General features: G+C 47.9%; 1 protein-coding gene across 3 annotated transcripts; it reads left to right on the top strand.

Annotated features, from left to right (window-relative positions):
- Positions 1-197: 197 nt before the first annotated feature.
- Positions 198-18176, top strand: LOC121555839 (eukaryotic translation initiation factor 3 subunit I). Of its 3 annotated transcripts, XM_041869687.2 has the most exons (11): positions 198-320; positions 1479-1571; positions 2012-2099; positions 4964-5029; positions 5283-5377; positions 12129-12183; positions 14438-14565; positions 14670-14780; positions 15042-15140; positions 16845-17011; positions 17611-18176. In XM_041869687.2, exons 1-11 carry the CDS (start codon positions 318-320, stop codon positions 17690-17692), a joined length of 987 nt encoding a protein of 328 aa, XP_041725621.2. In that variant the 5' UTR covers positions 198-317; the 3' UTR covers positions 17693-18176. The 3 variants fall into 3 exon arrangements, with proteins under 3 accessions (XP_041725621.2, XP_041725620.1, XP_045078056.1); XM_041869686.1 differs by lacking the exons at positions 12129-12183; positions 14438-14565; positions 14670-14780; ... (1 more) ...; positions 16845-17011; positions 17611-18176 and adding exons at positions 7453-7580; positions 7685-7795; positions 8056-8145; positions 9850-10016; positions 10616-11181 and having other exon boundaries at positions 5283-5432; XM_045222121.1 differs by lacking the exon at positions 198-320 and having other exon boundaries at positions 1483-1571; positions 4927-5029.
- Positions 18177-18501: the final 325 nt, after the last annotated feature.

Genomic DNA, 18501 nt, shown 5'->3' with positions numbered 1-18501 from the left:
ATTACTATGAGACATTTCACCATTGACTTTGAAGAACTTTACACTTCACCTGGCTATCACTGTACAACTTTTTCAAAGACCTGTCTTGTGAATATTTATCCTAGTGACCAGCTGAACTCGACAGCAAGAGGCGCACTTTTGTTCAGAGCAAAATGCGCCTTTAGAACGTTTATGAGGTCACTGGTTAACACCGGAAGTACTATCGTTCCTTTTCCGCTTTCGCCCCGGTTCCGAGTAACACGAGTCCTTGTCCTTTCTCGTTTTTTGGGAGAAATAACGATTACAACGGATAAAGCGACTAGAGTAAAGCTTCGGTGATGGTGAGTATATCATATTTAAACTTTCAATTTCAATAGCCACCCATCAAAGTGCTAAACTTAGCAAGGATTGTCTGTACAATGTCAGTGGTTAATGCTAACCAGCTAGCCACCGAGATCACGTTAACTAGTTAGCATAAAAATGTATGACGCATTGATGTCTGTAGAATCATGTGTAAGATGTCTCCCTGGCAAGCGCTTAAATAAGTACTGTGACACCTCTTCGTTGACTATTCGTAACAATGATGACACTAGATACCCACAATGTTGTTTATTGTTCTGCACAATTCTAACTAAAGTGGTCCCATATGTTTGATAACCATGTGCACTGAACAAAAATATAAACGCAACAATGTTCAAAGATTTTACTGAGTTACAGTTAATATAAGGAAATCAGTCAATTGAAATAAATTCATTAAGCCCCAATCTATGGAGTTCACATGACTGGGCAGGGGCGCAGCCATGGGTGGGCCTTGGAGGGCACAGGCCCACCCACTGGGGAGCCAGGCCCAGCCAATTAGAATACGTTTTCCCCCACAAAGGGCTTTATTACAGACAGAAATACTCCTCAGCACATGGGACCAACACTTAACATGTTGCGTTTATATTTTTGTTCAGTGTAGTTAGCCAATGAGCCAGTGACTCCCATATTATTATGTTGTAGAAAATGGTCTTTGTCCGCAGTCAAAGTATTTAATCGTTTTTGTAGAATTAAGTGAGACTTTATTACGCAAGCAATAGAGCCGAGGTGGTCTGCAGAGCATCTAACTTTCCACCTCTCAGCTCTGTTTATGTAGTCATTTTACATACATTTTAGCTTAATCCCTGCATCTTCGGTTCCTCCACCACTGTCTCCAGTTTTCACCTCTTGACCGCTCTGCCCACTTCCTTAAAGGTGGTATCTGCGTCGTCCAGGGTAGGGGAGGGAATGGCCGGCAGGGATGTAGCTCAGTTGATAGAGCATGGCGTTTGCAACACCAGGGTTGTGGGTTCGATTCCCACGGGGGGCCAGTATATTTAAAAAAAAAAAAAATCACTAACTGTAAGTCGCTCTGGATAAGAGCGTCTGCTAAATGACTAAAATGTAATGTAAAATGTATTCAGGCTAAGCAGGCGGCAAGGAATTGGCTGGGTGTTAACCATTGTTCTTGTGTCCTGCAGAAACCCATCCTGCTACAGGGCCATGAGAGGTCTATCACACAGATCAAATATAACCGAGAGGGAGACCTGATCTTCTCTGTGGCCAAAGACACGGTGAGAAATGATACACGGAAGAATGCCGTGTATATAGAAACAAGACTTGTGACTCATAGGGCCGGGACCATACGAATATCGCGATACTCATAAGTGTCGTGGCAAGGAAACAAAGCGGATTTAACTTCTTTAGGAAAACAGTCCTAATGTTGGAAACAAACATGTTGTCATCCAGAGTCACATGTATTTATTTTCCAAGCTGTAACGGACAATATTTTACATACAGCAGTTTTTTTTTTTTTTTTAAAGGACCAAAGAGTTTGCTCTGCTTCGTGTTTTTCATTTTTGCTGTGATTTTTTTTTTACTGAGATACTAGTATCGTCCCAGCCTTAGTAACTCACCCTCCATTCATTTACATTCCTAATTCACTCCGGTTGTCAGAATGAGGGATTCAATCTGACAACTGAATGTAAGTATGTGTCATTTTTTTTGTTCAAAGGTAGCGAACGTGTGGTACTCTGTGAACGGGGAGAGGCTCGGCACTTACAATGGACACACTGGAGCTCTGTGGTGTGTGGACTGTGACTGTATCCTTTACATTAGGCATCTAACAGGGCAATGGACCATTTATAGAATTTGTGTATGTTACATGTACAGTGCATTCGGAAAGTATTCAGACCCCTACACTTTTTCCACATAAAATGGATTAAATTGTTTTTTTCCCCCCCTCATCAATCTACACACAATACCCCATAATGACAAAGCAAATGTATTAAAAATACAAAACTGAAATATCACGTTTACATAAGTATTCAGACCCTTTACTCAGTACGTTGTTGAAGCACCTTTGGCAGCGATTACAGCCTCGAGTCTTCTTGGGTATGACGCTACAAGCTTGGCACACCTGTATTTGGGTAGATTCTCCCATTCTTCTCTGCAGATCCTCTCAAGCTCTGTCAGGTTGGATGGGGAGTGTCGCTGCACACCTGTTTTCAGGTCTCTCCAGAGATGTTCGATCGGGTTCAAGTCCGGTCTCTGGCTGGGCCACTCAAGGACATTCAGAGACTTGTCCTGAAGCCACCCCTGCGTTGTCTTGGCTGTGTGCTTAGGGTCGTTGTCCTGTTGGAAGGTGAACCTTCGCCCCAGTCTGAGGGCTCTGGAGCAGATTTTCATCAAGGATCTCTCTGTACTTTGCTCCGTTCATCTTTCCCACGATCCTGCTGCTGAAAAACATCCCCACAGCATGATGCTGCCACCACCACCATGCTTCACCGTAGGGATAGTATTGGCCAGGTGATGAGCGGTGCCTGGTTTCCTCCAGATGTGACACTTGGCATTCAGGCCAAAGAGTTCAATCTTGGGTTCATCAGACCAGAGAATCTTGTTTCTCATGGTCTGAGAGTCCTTTAGGTGCCTTTTGTCAAACTCCAAGCGGGCTGTCATGTGCCTTTTACTGAGGAGTGGCTTCCATCTGGCCACTCTACCATAAAGGCCTGATTGGTGGAGTGCTGCAGAGATGGTTGTCCTTCTGGAAGGTTCTCCCATCTCAACAGAGGAACTCTGGAGCTCTGTCAGAGTGATCATTGGGTTCTTGGACACCTCCCTGACCAAGGCCCTTCTCCCCCCGATTGCTCAGTTTGGCCGGGCGGCCAGCTCTAGGAAGAGTCTTGGTGGTTCCAAACTTCTTCCATTTAAGAATGATGGAGGCCACTGTGTTCTTGGGGACCTTCAATGCTGCAGTATTTTTTAGGTACCGTTCCCCAGATCTGTGCCTCGACACAATCCTGTCTCGGAGCTCTACGGACAATTCCTTCGACCTCAAGGCTTGGTTTTTGCTCTGACATGCACTGTCAACTGTGGGACCTTATATAGACAGGTGTGTGCCTTTCCAAATCATGTCTAATCAATTGAATTTACCACAAGTGGACTCCAATCAAGTTGTAGAAATATCTCAAGGTTGATCAATGGAAACAGGATGCACCTGAGCTCAATGTCGAGTCTGATAGCAAAGGGTTTGAATACTTATGTAAATCAGGTATTTCCGTTTTTATTTGCTGGGGGAAAAAAATCTAAAAACCTATTTTCGCTTTGTCATTATGGGGTATTTTGTGTAGATTGAGGGGGGGGGGGTAATTTTAATCCATTTTAGAATAAGGCTGTAATGTAACAAAATGTGGAAAAAGTGAAGGGGTCTGAATACTTTCTGAATGCACTGTGTGATGTTTCTATAGGTGTCATTGAGTGTTGGGGAGACAGGGGGTAGGTAATCTGGGGTTAGGATCCTGTGTTGGTTACAGGGGGTAGGTAATCTGGGGTTAGGATCCTGTGTTGGGGTTACAGGGTTACAGGGGGTAGGTATTCTGGGGTTAGGATCCTGTGTTGGGGTTAAAGGGGGTAGGTATTCTGGGGTTAGGATCCTGTGTTGGGGTTAAAGGGGGTAGGTAATCTGGGGTTAGGATCCTGTGTTGGTTACAGGGGGTAGGTATTCTGGGGTTAGGATCCTGTGTTGGGGTTAAAGGGGGTAGGTAATCTGGGGTTAGGATCCTGTGTTGGTTACAGGGGGTAGGTAATCTGGGGTTAGGATCCTGTGTTGGTTACAGGGGGTAGGTAATCTGGGGTTAGGATCCTGTGTTGGGGTTACAGGGGGTAGGTAATCTGGGGTTAGGATCCTGTGTTGGGGTTAAAGGGGGTAGGTAATCTGGGGTTAGGATCCTGCTTGCAACCCTAAGGTTATGGGCAACACGAGTTTACAGGGAGTAGGTAATAGGGTTGTTGTGAGTTTACAGGGGGTAAAGGGGAGTGTAGGCCGTCATTGTAAATAAGAATTTGTTCTTAACTGACTTGCCTAGTTAATAAAGGGGGTAGGGAATAGGGTTGTCCTTAACCATGCTCTCAGGGGAAGGGAATAGGGTTGTCCTTAACCATGCTCTCAGGGGAAGGTAATAGGGTTGTCCTTAACCATGCTCTCAGGGGAAGGTAATAGGGTTGTCCTTAACCATGCTCTCAGGGGAAGGGAATAGGGTTGTCCTTAACCATGCTCTCAGGGGAAGGTAATAGGGTTGTCCTTAACCATGCTCTCAGGGGAAGGTAATAGGGTTGTCCTTAACCATGCTCTCAGGGGAAGGGAATAGGGTTGTCCTTAACCATGCTCTCAGGGGAAGGGAATAGGGTTGTCCTTAACCATGCTCTCAGGGGAAGGGAATAGGGTTGTCCTTAACCATGCTCTCAGGGGAAGGGAATAGGGTTGTCCTTAACCATGCTCTCAGGGGAAGGTAATAGGGTTGTCCTTAACCATGCTCTCAGGGGAAGGTAATAGGGTTGTCCTTAACCATGCTCTCAGGGGAAGGGAATAGGGTTGTCCTTAACCATGCTCTCAGGGGAAGGTAATAGGGTTGTCCTTAACCATGCTCTCAGGGGAAGGGAATAGGGTTGTCCTTAACCATGCTCTCAGGGGACACCAAGAATGTGTTGACAGGATCCGCAGACAACAGCTGTAGACTATGGGACTGTGAGACGGGTACGTGTGTGTGTCAGTGTGTCAGTGTGTGTGTGTCAGTGTGCGTGTGTCAGTGCGTGTGTCAGTGTGCGTGTGTCAGTGTGCGTGTGTCAGTGTGTCTGTGTGAGTGTGTAAGAAAACAAGATGGAGAAGCTAGTTGTGTGTGTGTTTTTATACATAAAGGTGTGTTAGTGCATGAATGTGTGGGACTGAGGATTTGTGAACAACTTCCTGGCATGTAACTGTGTGGTATAACGCCTCCTCTCTCTCCCAGGTAAACAGCTAGCCATGTTGAACACCAGTTCAGCTGTCAGGACCTGTGGCTTTGACTTCAGTGGCAACATCATCATGTTCTCTACAGACAAGCAGATGGGCTACCAGTGTTTCCTCAACTACTTCGACCTCCGCGACCCCCAGCAGATCGGTAAGTAGTGTACAAAACATCCCTTAGACAGCCTCTCTCACTCATGGTGCTGTTCCTGTATCTAACCATAACCGTGATCCTCATCTGTTGACCTTTTGACCTTTTTCTGCGTTCCAAATTGCACCCTATTCCCTACAATAGTGCACTACTTTAGATCAGGGCCCATAGGACTGTGGTTAAAAGTAGTGCACTATATAAAGAGCCTTCAAACTCAACTCTGGACATCGACGCCAGTTCCGCTTCATTTTTTTCGTCGTTCCCCTCTAATCAGAGACTGATTTAGACCTGTGACACCAGGTGGTGTAATTAATTAAACAGGTAGAACAGAAAAGCAGCAGGCTCCGGACCTCGTAGGGTCAGAGTTGAACAGAAAAGCAGCAGGCTCCGGACCTCGTAGGGTCAGAGTTGAACAGAAAAGCAGCAGGCTCCGGACCTCGTAGGGTCAGAGTTTAACAGAAAAGAAGCAGGCTCCGGACCTCGTAGGGTCAGAGTTGAACAGAAAAGCAGCAGGCTCCGGACCTCGTAGGGTCAGAGTTGAACAGAAAAGCAGCAGGCTCCGGACCTCGTAGGGTCAGAGTTGAACATCCCTGCCCTAGATCCTTACCCTGTTGGTTACACAACTGAAGGGACAGGATGGAAACTGCTGTTTGCAGGTGAAAGTGAACGCAACATTGTGATAACGTTCCCTCACCTTCTAATGGGCTTTCTGGAGCGTCAGCTATATTGTTTATGCCATTCCTTTAGATCAGAATGTATATATCTGGTTTCACAGTCATCACTGTTGTCTGAGGATGTTTCTCCCTCTCACACGCGGTCTCCCTACCTCTCTCCCCCCCTACCGCTCTTCTCTCCCCCCCTACCGCTCTTCTCTCCCCCCTACCGCTCTTCTCTCCCCCTACCTCTCTTCTCTCCCCCTACCTCTCTCTCTCCCACTACCTCTCTTCTCCCACTACCTCTCTTCTCTCCCCCTACCCTCTTCTCTCCCACTACCTCTCTCTCTCTCTCCCCTACCTCTCTTCTCCCCCCTACCTCTCTCCCCCTCCCTGCTCTTCTCTCCCCCCTACCGCTCTTCTCTCCCCCTACCGCTCTTCTCTCCCCCTACGCTCTTCTCCCCACCGCTCTTCTCTCTCCCCTACCGCTCTTCTCTCCCTACCTCTCTCTCCCCCTACCGCTCTTCTCTCCCCCCTACCGCTCTTCTCTCCCCCTACCTCTCTCTCCCCCCACTACCGCCCTCTTCTCCCCCCTACCGCTCTTCTCTCCCCCTACCTCTCTTCTCTCCCCCTACCGCTCTTCTCTCCCCCCTACCGCTCTTCTCTCCCCCTACCTCTCTTCTCTCCCTACCTCTCTCTCCCCACTACCGCTCTTCTCTCCCCCTACCGCTCTTCTCTCCCCCTACCCTCTCTCTCCCCCCCCTCTCTCTCTCCCTCCTCTCTCTCCCCCCTACCGCTCTTCTCTCCCCCCTACCGCTCTTCTCTCCCCTACCGCTCTTCTCCCCCCTACCGCTCTTCTCTCCCCCTACCGCTCTTCTCTCACCTCCTCTCCCCTACCGCTCTTCTCTCCCCCTACCGCTCTTCTCTCCCCCTACCGCTCTTCTCCCCCCTACCTCTCTCTCCCCCTACCGCTCTTCTCTCCCTACCGCTCTTCTCTCCCCCTACCGCTCTTCTCTCCCCCTACCGCTCTTCTCTCCCCCTACCGCTCTTTTCTCCCCCTACCTCTTCTCTCCCCTACCTCTCTTCTCTCCCCCCTACCGCTCTTCTCTCCCCCTACCGCTCTTCTCTCCCCCCTACCGCTCTTCTCTCCCCCCTACCGCTCTTCTCTCCCCCCCTACCGCTCTTCTCTCCCCCTACCGCTCTTCTCTCCCCCTACCGCTCTTCTCTCCCCCCCTACCGCTCTTCTCTCCCCCTACCGCTCTTCTCTCCCCCCCTACCGCTCTTCTCTCCCCCCCTACCGCTCTTCTCTCCCCCCCTACCGCTCTTCTCTCCCCCCCCTACCGCCCTTCTACCTCTGTCCCTCCCTGTAGAGGACAACCAGCCGTACCTGACGGTGCCCTGCCCTGAGTCTAAGATCACCAGTGCTGTGTGGGGGCCTCTGGGAGAGTTTGTTATCGCTGGTCACGAGAACGGAGAGATCAACCAGTTCAGCGCCAAGGTGCCCACCCTGACACACCAGTATTCATATTTCTGGAACACAGAAGGCCGATGAACTGCAGACCTGATATGTATGACATGGTTATACCGTCTTTGTTGTTGCAGTCTGGAGAGGTGCTGAAGAAGGTGAAGGAACACAACAAACAGATCAATGACATCCAGACCTCTGTTGATCTGACCATGGTCATCACCGCATCTAAAGACTGCTCCTCTAAGGTTTGGAGGGTTGGAGGGTGGGAAGACGGAGGAAGATGATGAAGAGGATGATTGTGCTCTTGCTGACTCCATTGCTGTCCTTGTCAAGCCAAACATGACAATGATAAGACCATGTTTTAACAATGAGTGACAAGAAATTGGCATGATCACGCGAACAGAGTGGCACTCAGGCTAGGATGCAGGGGAGTGAGAAACTGTTCGTTTGAACAGTTGGCTGACTATAACAACCGTCTCTGTCCGTCTGTCTGTCTACCCCACAGCTGTTTGACTCTACAACTCTAGATCACATCAAGTCCTTCAAGACAGAGAGACCCGTCAACTCTGCTGCCATCTCCCCCATCATGGACCACGTAAGACACCACACTCACTCACCTTTGAGACCACTATACAGTGCATTCGGAAAGTATTCAGACCCCTTGACTTTTTCCACATTTAGTTACGTTACAGCCTTATTCTAAAATGGATTTAAATTTATTTTTTACTCAATCTACACACAATACCCCATAATAACAAAGCGAAAACAGGTTGTAAGATTTTTTTTGCAAATTTATAAAAAATAAAAACAGCAATACCTTATTTAAATAAGTATTCAGACCCTTTGCTATGAGACTTGAAATTGAGCTCAGGTGCATCCTGTTTCCATTGATCATCCTTGAGATGTTTCTACAACTTGATTGGAGTTCACCTGTTGTAAATTCAATTGATTGGACATGATTTGGAAAGACACCTGTCTATATAAGGTCCCACAGTTGACAGTGCATGTCAGAGCAAAAACCAAGCCATGAGGTCGAAGGAATTGTCCGTAGAGCTCCGAGACAGGATTGTGTTGAGGCACAGATCTGGGGAACGGTACCCAAAAAATTCTGCAGCATTGAAGGTCCCCAAGAACACAATGGCCTCCATCATTCTTAAATGGAAGAAGTTTGGTACCACCAAGACTCTTCCTAGAGCTGGCCGCCTGGCCAAACTGAGCAATCGGGGGAGAAGGGCCTTGGTCAGGGAGGTGTCCAAGAACCCAATGATCACTCTGACAGAGCTCCAGAGTTCCTCTGTTGAGATGGGAGAACCTTCCAGAAGGACAACCATCTCTGCAGCACTCCACCAATCAGGCCTTTATGGAAGAGTGGCCAGATGGAAGCCACTCCTCAGTAAAAGGCACATGACAGTCCGCTTTGAGTTTGCCAAAAGACACCTAAAGGACTCTGACCATGAGAAACAAGATTCTCTGGTCTGATGAAACCAAGATTGAACTCTTTGGCCTGAATGCCAAACGTCACGTCTGGAGGAAACCTGGCACCATCCCTACGGTGAAGCAAGGTGGTGGCAGCATCATGCTGTGGGGATGTTTTTCAGCGGCAGAGACTGGGAGACTAGTCAGGATCAAGGGAAATATGAACGGATCAAAGTACAGAAAGATCCTTGATGAAAACCTGCTCCAGAGCGCTCAGGACCTCAGACTGGGGCGAAGGTTCACCTTCCAACAGGACATCGACCCAAAGCACACAGCCAAGACAACGCAGGAGTTGCTTCGGGACAAGTCTCAATGTCCTTGAGTGGCCCAGCCAGACCCCAGACTTGAACCCGATCGAACATCTCTGGAGAGACCTGAAAATAGCTGTGCAGTGACACTCCCCATCCAACCTGACAGAGCTTGAGAGGATCTGCAGAGAAGAATGGGAGAAACTCCCCAAATACAGGTGTGCCAAGCTTGTAGCGTCATACCCAAGAAAACTCAAGGCTGTAATTGCTGGAAAAGGTGCTTCAACAAAGTACTGAGTAAAGGGTCTGAATACTTATGGTAATGTAATATTTCCGTTATTTATTTTAAATAAATTTGCACACAAAAAAATCTAACCGGTTTTTGCTTTGTCATTATGTATTGTGTGTAGATTGAGGGGGGAAAAACGATTTTAATTAATTTTAGTATAAGGCTGTAACGTAATAATGTGGAAAACGTCAAGGGGTCTGAATACTTTCCGAATGCACTGTAAGTTTGTTTTAGAACATTTCTCCGGCACCAGAGCTGACCTTTAACCCCTGTGTGTGTGTTGTAGGTGGTGATGGGAGGAGGTCAAGAGGCCATGGATGTTACCACCACCTCCACCAGGATCGGCAAGTTCGAGGCCAGGTTCTTCCACGCAGCTTACGAAGAGGAGTTTGGCAGGGTCAAGGGTCACTTCGGACCCATCAACTGTGTAGCGTTCCACCCAGACGGCAAGAGGTAAGATCCAAAAGGCACCAAAGAATAGAAGACTACCCGTCTAAGTGTAGCACATGGGATGTGTAAAACTCAGTCCTGCTGGATAGCTAGCGGTTCTGTGGTGCGGCTGGTAAGGCCCTTCGCGTGTGTTTGCAAGGCAGAGGTTCTGGGTTTGAGCTGAACCAGGAGGAAGTGGTACTCCAGTAAGCAAGCAGTACAACATCCGTTACAAGATTTTACATTTTAGTCATTTAGCAGACGCTCTTATCCAGAGCGACTTACATGAGCAATTAGGGTTAAGTGCCTTGCTCAAGGGCACATCGACAGATTTTTCACCTAGTCGGCTCGGGGATTAGAACCAGCGACCTTTCGGTTACTGGCACAACGCTCTTAACCACTAAACCACCTGCCGCCCTACGTGAAGATTAGTTGGTGTTTAATACTTAGACCTGAAATCTACATTTACCTGGTTATCATTACCTAAATGGTGATCGCTCTCAATGTTTGCAAGTAACAGTTTTGGGGTCAATTAATTGATTTTGGAACTGAATAATTTAATATCCATCTGAACCAGTTGTCCGACGTGTCTCTGTGTAACTGAACCTCTCTCTCCTCTTTAGCTACTCCAGTGGAAGTGAGGACGGCTACACTAGGATCCATCACTTTGACCCCCAATACTTTGACTTCGAGCTGGAGGTGTAAACGGAAGAGCAGCAGCGAGACTCCCCTCTATCAACATCACGTCATCTATCTTCTCAGCTGATAACAGTAGTAATACCACACAGGCTATACTCAGGAAGACTTCTACAGACTGGGTAAAGGACACCAGGGGGTGCATCTCAAGTCTGCCATAGCGTCCTCTCTCTTTGTCTTCTGTATCTGTACTGATCCGAGAACTCCGGATAGGTGATGGGATGTGGATGACTACCTGGAATCATTTGTCAGTTGTGGATTTAAAAATGGGTGATTGAGGAAAGGAGGCCACTGAAGACTATTGAGATGCACCCTTAGCGATGGGGTAATTTAGGCCTCAGAATCCGGACATCACTAATAAATAGCCCAACTGGAATGTTTAGATTGCCTTGGCTGACAGTATAGAAACAGTTCCTTTTGTTTTTACTCCTCTCCACCATTCCAGTGTATTTAAACTGATTCTCTAAAAAATAAATGGAATTTGGTTAAAATATTTCATTGCATGGTTTGTCTGTATTATGCACAGTAATCTGGCACAAATGAGTAATTTATTCTGATTAGTTTTGTAGTAAGTTACTACCAAACCCTGAAAATAATGGTCCTTAACCAGGACAGGCCTGATGGAAACAGCAGACGTTCCAAATGTCGACAAGGTGGTGTCTTTTAATTATGCGAGAAATTGCAAATATTGATAATCATATCAACGTAAACTTAATCACTCTGTTGCAGTTTAGGCTACAGATCAAATAAATTAAGCTCACCACCATGTGAGCTTGATGCTGCTGTCAATAAATAGGTCTTATTCTAGAGACGTGGGTCTACGCCATTCGTCCGAAAAACCAAAAACAAAATGGTGCTCTTGTCCATAATAGGAATCTCATTTAGGTAGCCTAAAAAGCATGTGCAAAGACAAGAGTGGGCATATTGTGATGAAACCAGTTACCTTTTTGGGTGGGGGGAATTTAACCACAAGAGTTGTGTGTACTTATCTTACAGCTTTTTATCCCCAAACGAGTCAATTTAATGGAAATATCTGGTGGGTAAATGCATATTAAGCGGGTTTTATATTTGCGTGGAAAATTGGAGGGACTTATCTGAAAGAAGCCTGGAAATCAACCAAATGATTGCCTTTAACATGTTCCTCGAAAAGGATAGATTTAGAACACAAGAATTCAAAGTCAATGAGAATTTATTTTTCTATATAAAACAAGTTATGCACATTTCACAATTGGAACACCCAACCAAACACCATCTCGTCACCTTACAGTAGAAAATACCAGGGGCTTAAAACGTGATCTGGTTCCCAACGGTGTAGGGTGAAGTTGCCTCTACATGCTGATCTTGGGGTCAGTTTTGGATTTTCCTTAATGACTAAGGTTAGGATAAGGGGGAGGGGAAGTTTGATCTTATGATATACCTTATGACAGGGATCACAAGCAGATGGGCTACCAGTGTTTCCTCAACTACTTCGACCTCCGCGACCCCCAGCAGATCGGTAAGTAGTGTACAAAACATCCCTTAGACAGCCTCTCTCACTCATGGCGATGTTCCTGTATCTAACCATAACCGTGATCCTCATCTGTTGACCTTTTGACCTTTTTCTGCGTTCCAAATTGCACCCTATTCCCTACAATAGTGCACTACTTTTGATCAGGGCCCATAGGACTGTGGTTAAAAGTAGTGCACTATATAAAGAGCCTTCAAACTCAACTCTGGACATCGACGCCAGTTCCGCTTCATTTTTTCGTCGTTCCCCTCTAATCAGAGACTGATTTTAGACCTGTGACACCAGGTGGTGTAATTAATTAAACAGGTAGAACAGAAAAGCAGCAGGCTCCGGACCTCGTAGGGTCAGAGTTGAACAGATAAGCAGCAGGCTCCGGACCTCGTAGGGTCAGAGTTGAACAGAAAAGCAGCAGGCTCCGGACCTCGTAGGGTCAGAGTTGAACAGAAAAGCAGCAGGCTCCGGACCTCGTAGGGTCAGAGTTGAACAGAAAAGCAGCAGGCTCCGGTCCTCGTAGGGTCAGAGTTGAACAGATAAGCAGCAGGCTCCGGACCTCGTAGGGTCAGAGTTGAACAGAAAAGCAGCAGGCTCCGGACCTCGTAGGGTCAGAGTTGAACATCCCTGCCCTAGATCCTTACCCTGTTGGTTACACAACTGAAGGGACAGGATGGAAACTGCTGTTTGCAGGTGAAAGTGAACGCAACATTGTGATAACGTTCCCTCACCTTCTAATGGGCTTTCTGGAGCGTCAGCTATATTGTTTATGCCATTCCTTTAGATCAGAATGTATATATCTGGTTTCACAGCCATCACTGTTGTCTGAGGATGTTTCTCCCTCTCACACGCGGTCTCCCTACCTCTCTCCCCCCCTACCGCTCTTCTCTCCCCCCCTACCGCTCTTCTCTCCCCCCCTACCGCTCTTCTCTCCCCCCCTACCGCTCTTCTCTCCCTACCTCTCTCTCTCCCCCTACCGCTCTTCTCTCCCCCCCTACCGCTCTTCTCTCCCCCCCTACCGCTCTTCTCTCCCTACCTCTCTCTCCCCCACTACCGCTCTTCTCTCCCCCCTACCGCTCTTCTCTCCCTACCTCTCTCTCCCCCACTACCGCTCTTCTCTCCCCCCTACCGCTCTTCTCTCCCTACCTCTCTCTCCCCCCCTACCGCTCTTCTCTCCCCCCTACCGCTCTTCTCTCCCCCCTACCGCTCTTCTCTCCCCCCTACCGCTCTTCTCTCCCTACCTCTCTCTCCCCCTACCGCTCTTCTCTCCCCCTACCGCTCTTCTCTCCCTACCTCTCTCTCCCCCACTACCGCTCTTCTCTCCCCCTACCGCTCTTCTCTCCCCCCCTACCGCTCTTCTCTCCCCCCCACCGCTCTTCTCTCCCCCCCACCGCTCTTCTCTCCCCCCACCGCTCTTCTCTCCCCCCTACCGCTCTTCTCTCCCCCACCGCTCTTCTCTCCCCCCTACCGCTCTTCTCTCCCCCTACTGCTCTTCTCTCCCCCCTACCGCTCTTCTCTCCCCCCTACCGCTCTTCTCTCCCTACCTCTCTCTCCCCCACTACCGCTCTTCTCTCCCCCTACCGCTCTTCTCTCCCCCCTACCGCTCTTCTCTCCCTACCTCTCTCTCCCCACTACCGCTCTTCTCTCCCCCTACCGCTCTTCTCTCCCTACCTCTCTCTCCCCCTACCGCTCTTCTCTCTCCCCCTACCGCTCTTCTCTCCCCCTACCGCTCTTCTCTCCCTACCTCTCTCTCCCCCTACCGCTCTTCTCTGCCCCCTACCGCTCTTTTCTCCCCCTACCGCTCTTCTCTCCCCCCCTACCGCTCTTCTCTCCCCCCTACCGCTCTTCTCTCCCTACCTCTCTCTCCCCACTACCGCTCTTCTCTGCCCCCTACCGCTCTTCTCTCCCCCTACCGCTCTTCTCTCCCCCACCGCTCTTCTCTCCCCCACCGCTCTTCTCTCCCCCCTACCGCTCTTCTCTCCCCCCTACCGCTCTTCTCTCCCCCCTACCGCTCTTCTCTCTCCCCCTACCGCTCTTCTCTCCCCCCTACCGCTCTTCTCTCCCCCTACCGCTCTTCTCTCCCCCTACCGCTCTTCTCTCCCCCTACCGCTCTTCTCTCCCCCCTACCGCTCTTCTCTCCCTACCTCTCTCCCCCCTACCGCTCTTCTCTCCCCCCTACCGCTCTTCTCTCCCCCCCTACCGCTCTTCTCTCCCCCCACTACCGCTCTTCTACCTCTGTCCCTCCCTTTAGAGGACAACCAGCCGTACCTGACGGTGCCCTGCCCTGAGTCTAAGATCACCAGTGCTGTGTGGGGGCCTCTGGGAGAGTTTGTTATCGCTGGTCACGAGAACGGAGAGATCAACCAGTTCAGCGCCAAGGTGCCCACCCTGACACACCAGTATTCATATTTCTGGAACACAGAAGGCCGATGAACTGCAGACCTGATATGTATGACATGGTTATACCGTCTTTGTTGTTGCAGTCTGGAGAGGTGCTGAAGAAGGTGAAGGAACACAACAAACAGATCAATGACATCCAGACCTCTGTTGATCTGACCATGGTCATCACCGCATCTAAAGACTGCTCCTCTAAGGTTTGGAGGGTTGGAGGGTGGGAAGACGGAGGAAGATGATGAAGAGGATGATTGTGCTCTTGCTGACTCCATTGCTGTCCTTGTCAAGCCAAACATGACAATGATAAGACCATGTTTTAACAATGAGTGACAAGAAATTGGCATGATCACGCGAACAGAGTGGCACTCAGGCTAGGATGCAGGGGGAGTGAGAAACTGTTCGTTTGAACAGTTGGCTGACTATAACAACCGTCTCTGTCCGTCTGTCTGTCTACCCCACAGCTGTTTGACTCTACAACTCTAGATCACATCAAGTCACATCAATCCTTCAAGACAGAGAGACCCGTCAACTCTGCTGCCATCTCCCCCATCATGGACCACGTAAGACACCACACTCACTCACCTTTGAGACCACTATACAGTGAATTCGGAAAGTATTCAGACCCCTTGACTTTTTCCACATTTAGTTACATTACAGCCTTATTCTAAAATGGATTTTAATTAATTTTTTACTCAATCTACACACAATACCCAATAATAACAAAGCGAAAACAGGTTGTAAGATTTTTTTGCAAATTTATAAATAAAATAAAAACAGCAATACCTTATTTAAATAAGTATTCAGACCCTTTGCTATGAGACTTGAAATTGAGCTCAGGTGCATCCTGTTTCCATTGATCATCCTTGAGATGTTTCTACAACTTGATTGGAGTTCACCTGTTGTAAATTCAATTGATTGGACATGATTTGGAAAGACACTTGTCTATATAAGGTCCCACAGTTGACAGTGCATGTCAGAGCAAAAACCAAGCCATGAGGTCGAAGGAATTGTCCGTAGAGCTCCGAGACAGGATTGTGTCGAGGCACAGATCTGGGGAACGGTACCCAAAAAATTCTGCAGCATTGAAGGTCCCCAAGAACACAATGGCCTCCATCATTCTTAAATGGAAGAAGTTTGGTACCACCAAGACTCTTCCTAGAGCTGGCCGCCCGGCCAAACTGAGCAATCGGGGGAGAAGGGCCTTGGTCAGGGAGGTGTCCAAGAACCCAATGATCACTCTGACAGAGCTCCAGAGTTCCTCTGTTGAGATGGGAGAACCTTCCAGAAGGACAACCATCTCTGCAGCACTCCACCAATCAGGCCTTTATGGTAGAGTGGCCAGACGGAAGCCACTCCTCAGTAAAAGGCACATGACAGTCCGCTTTGAGTTTGCCAAAAGACACCTAAAGGACTCTGACCATGAGAAACAAGATTCTCTGGTCTGATGAAACCAAGATTGAACTCTTTGGCCTGAATGCCAAGCATCACGTCTGGAGGAAACCTGGCACCATCCCTACGGTGAAGCATGGTGGTGGCAGAATCATGCTGTGGAGATGTTTTCAGCGGCAGGGACTGGGAGACTAGTCAGGATCAAGGGAAATATGAACGGATCAAAGTACAGAAAGATCCTTGATGAAAACCTGCTCCAGAGCGCTCAGGACCTCAGACTGGGGCGAAGGTTCACCTTCCAACAGGACATCGACCCAAAGCACACAGCCAAGACAACGCAGGAGTGGCTTCGGGACAAGTCTCAATGTCCTTGAGTGGCCCAGCCAGACCCCAGACTTGAACCCGATCGAACATCTCTGGAGAGACCTGAAAATAGCTGTGCAGTGACGCTCCCCATCCAACCTGACAGAGCTTGAGAGGATCTGCAGAGAAGAATGGGAGAAACTCCCCAAATACAGGTGTGCCAAGCTTGTAGCGTCATACCCAAGAAAACTCAAGGCTGTAATTGCTGGAAAAGGTGCTTCAACAAAGTACTGAGTAAAGGGTCTGAATACTTATGGTAATGTAATATTTCCGTTATTTATTTTAAATAAATTTGCACACAAAAAAATCTAACCGGTTTTTGCTTTGTCATTATGTATTGTGTGTAGATTGAGGGGGGAAAAACGATTTTAATTAATTTTAGTATAAGGCTGTAACGTAATAATGTGGAAAACGTCAAGGGGTCTGAATACTTTCCGAATGCACTGTAAGTTTGTTTTAGAACATTTCTCCGGCACCAGAGCTGACCTTTAACCCCTGTGTGTGTGTTGTAGGTGGTGATGGGAGGAGGTCAAGAGGCCATGGATGTTACCACCACCTCCACCAGGATCGGCAAGTTCGAGGCCAGGTTCTTCCACGCAGCTTACGAAGAGGAGTTTGGCAGGGTCAAGGGTCACTTCGGACCCATCAACTGTGTAGCGTTCCACCCAGACGGCAAGAGGTAAGATCCAAAAGGCACCAAAGAATAGAAGACTACCCGTCTAAGTGTAGCACATGGGATGTGTAAAACTCAGTCCTGCTGGATAGCTAGCGGTTCTGTGGTGCGGCTGGTAAGGCCCTTCGCGTGTGTTTGCAAGGCAGAGGTTCTGGGTTTGAGCTGAACCAGGAGGAAGTGGTACTCCAGTAAGCAAGCAGTACAACATCCGTTACAAGATTTTACATTTTAGTCATTTAGCAGACGCTCTTATCCAGAGCGACTTACATGAGCAATTAGGGTTAAGTGCCTTGCTCAAGGGCACATCGACAGATTTTTCACCTAGTCGGCTCGGGGATTAGAACCAGCGACCTTTCGGTTACTGGCACAACGCTCTTAACCACTAAACCACCTGCCGCCCTACGTGAAGATTAGTTGGTGTTTAATACTTAGACCTGAAATCTACATTTACCTGGTTATCATTACCTAAATGGTGATCGCTCTCAATGTTTGCAAGTAACAGTTTTGGGGTCAATTAATTGATTTTGGAACTGAATAATTTAATATCCATCTGAACCAGTTGTCCGACGTGTCTCTGTGTAACTGAACCTCTCTCTCCTCTTTAGCTACTCCAGTGGAAGTGAGGACAGCTACACTAGGATCCATCACTTTGACCCCCAATACTTTGACTTCGAGCTGGAGGTGTAAACGGAAGAGCAGCAGCGAGACTCCCCTCTATCAACATCACGTCATCTATCTTCTCAGCTGATAACAGTAGTAATACCACACAGGCTATACTCAGGAAGACTTCTACAGACTGGGTAAAGGACACCAGGGGGTGCATCTCAAGTCTGCCATAGCGTCCTCTCTCTTTGTCTTCTGTATCTGTACTGATCCGAGAACTCCGGATAGGTGATGGGATGTGGATGACTACCTGGAATCATTTGTCAGTTGTGGATTTAAAAATGGGTGATTGAGGAAAGGAGGCCACTGAAGACTATTGAGATGCACCCTTAGCGATGGGGTAATTTAGGCCTCAGAATCCGGACATCACTAATAAATAGCCCAACTGGAATGTTTAGATTGCCTTGGCTGACAGTATAGAAACAGTTCCTTTTGTTTTTACTCCTCTCCACCATTCCAGTGTATTTAAACTGATTCTCTAAAAAATAAATGGAATTTGGTTAAAATATTTCATTGCATGGTTTGTCTGTATTATGCACAGTAATCTGGCACAAATGAGTAATTTATTCTGATTAGTTTTGTAGTAAGTTACTACCAAACCCTGAAAATAATGGTCCTTAACCAGGACAGGCCTGATGGAAACAGCAGACGTTCCAAATGTCGACAAGGTGGTGTCTTTTAATTATGCGAGAAATTGCAAATATTGATAATCATATCAACGTAAACTTAATCACTCTGTTGCAGTTTAGGCTACAGATCAAATAAATTAAGCTCACCACCATGTGAGCTTGATGCTGCTGTCAATAAATAGGTCTTATTCTAGAGACGTGGGT

This window comes from Coregonus clupeaformis, chromosome 8 (assembly GCF_020615455.1).
Source record: "Coregonus clupeaformis isolate EN_2021a chromosome 8, ASM2061545v1, whole genome shotgun sequence".
Classification (NCBI taxonomy): domain Eukaryota; kingdom Metazoa; phylum Chordata; class Actinopteri; order Salmoniformes; family Salmonidae; genus Coregonus; species Coregonus clupeaformis.
The sequence above is the reverse complement of the archived record's forward strand: the minus strand, read 5'-3'. Positions and strand labels throughout refer to the sequence as shown.

What these genes read in the sequence shown, in the direction of transcription:
- LOC121555839 (XM_041869687.2), top strand. An exon ending in GTGGTGTGTGGACTGTGACT is followed by an intron (nt 2,100 to 4,963) that starts GTATCCTTTACA and finishes CCATGCTCTCAG; the next exon opens with GGGACACCAAGAATGTGTTG. An exon ending in ACTATGGGACTGTGAGACGG is followed by an intron (nt 5,030 to 5,282) that starts GTACGTGTGTGT and finishes TCTCTCTCCCAG; the next exon opens with GTAAACAGCTAGCCATGTTG.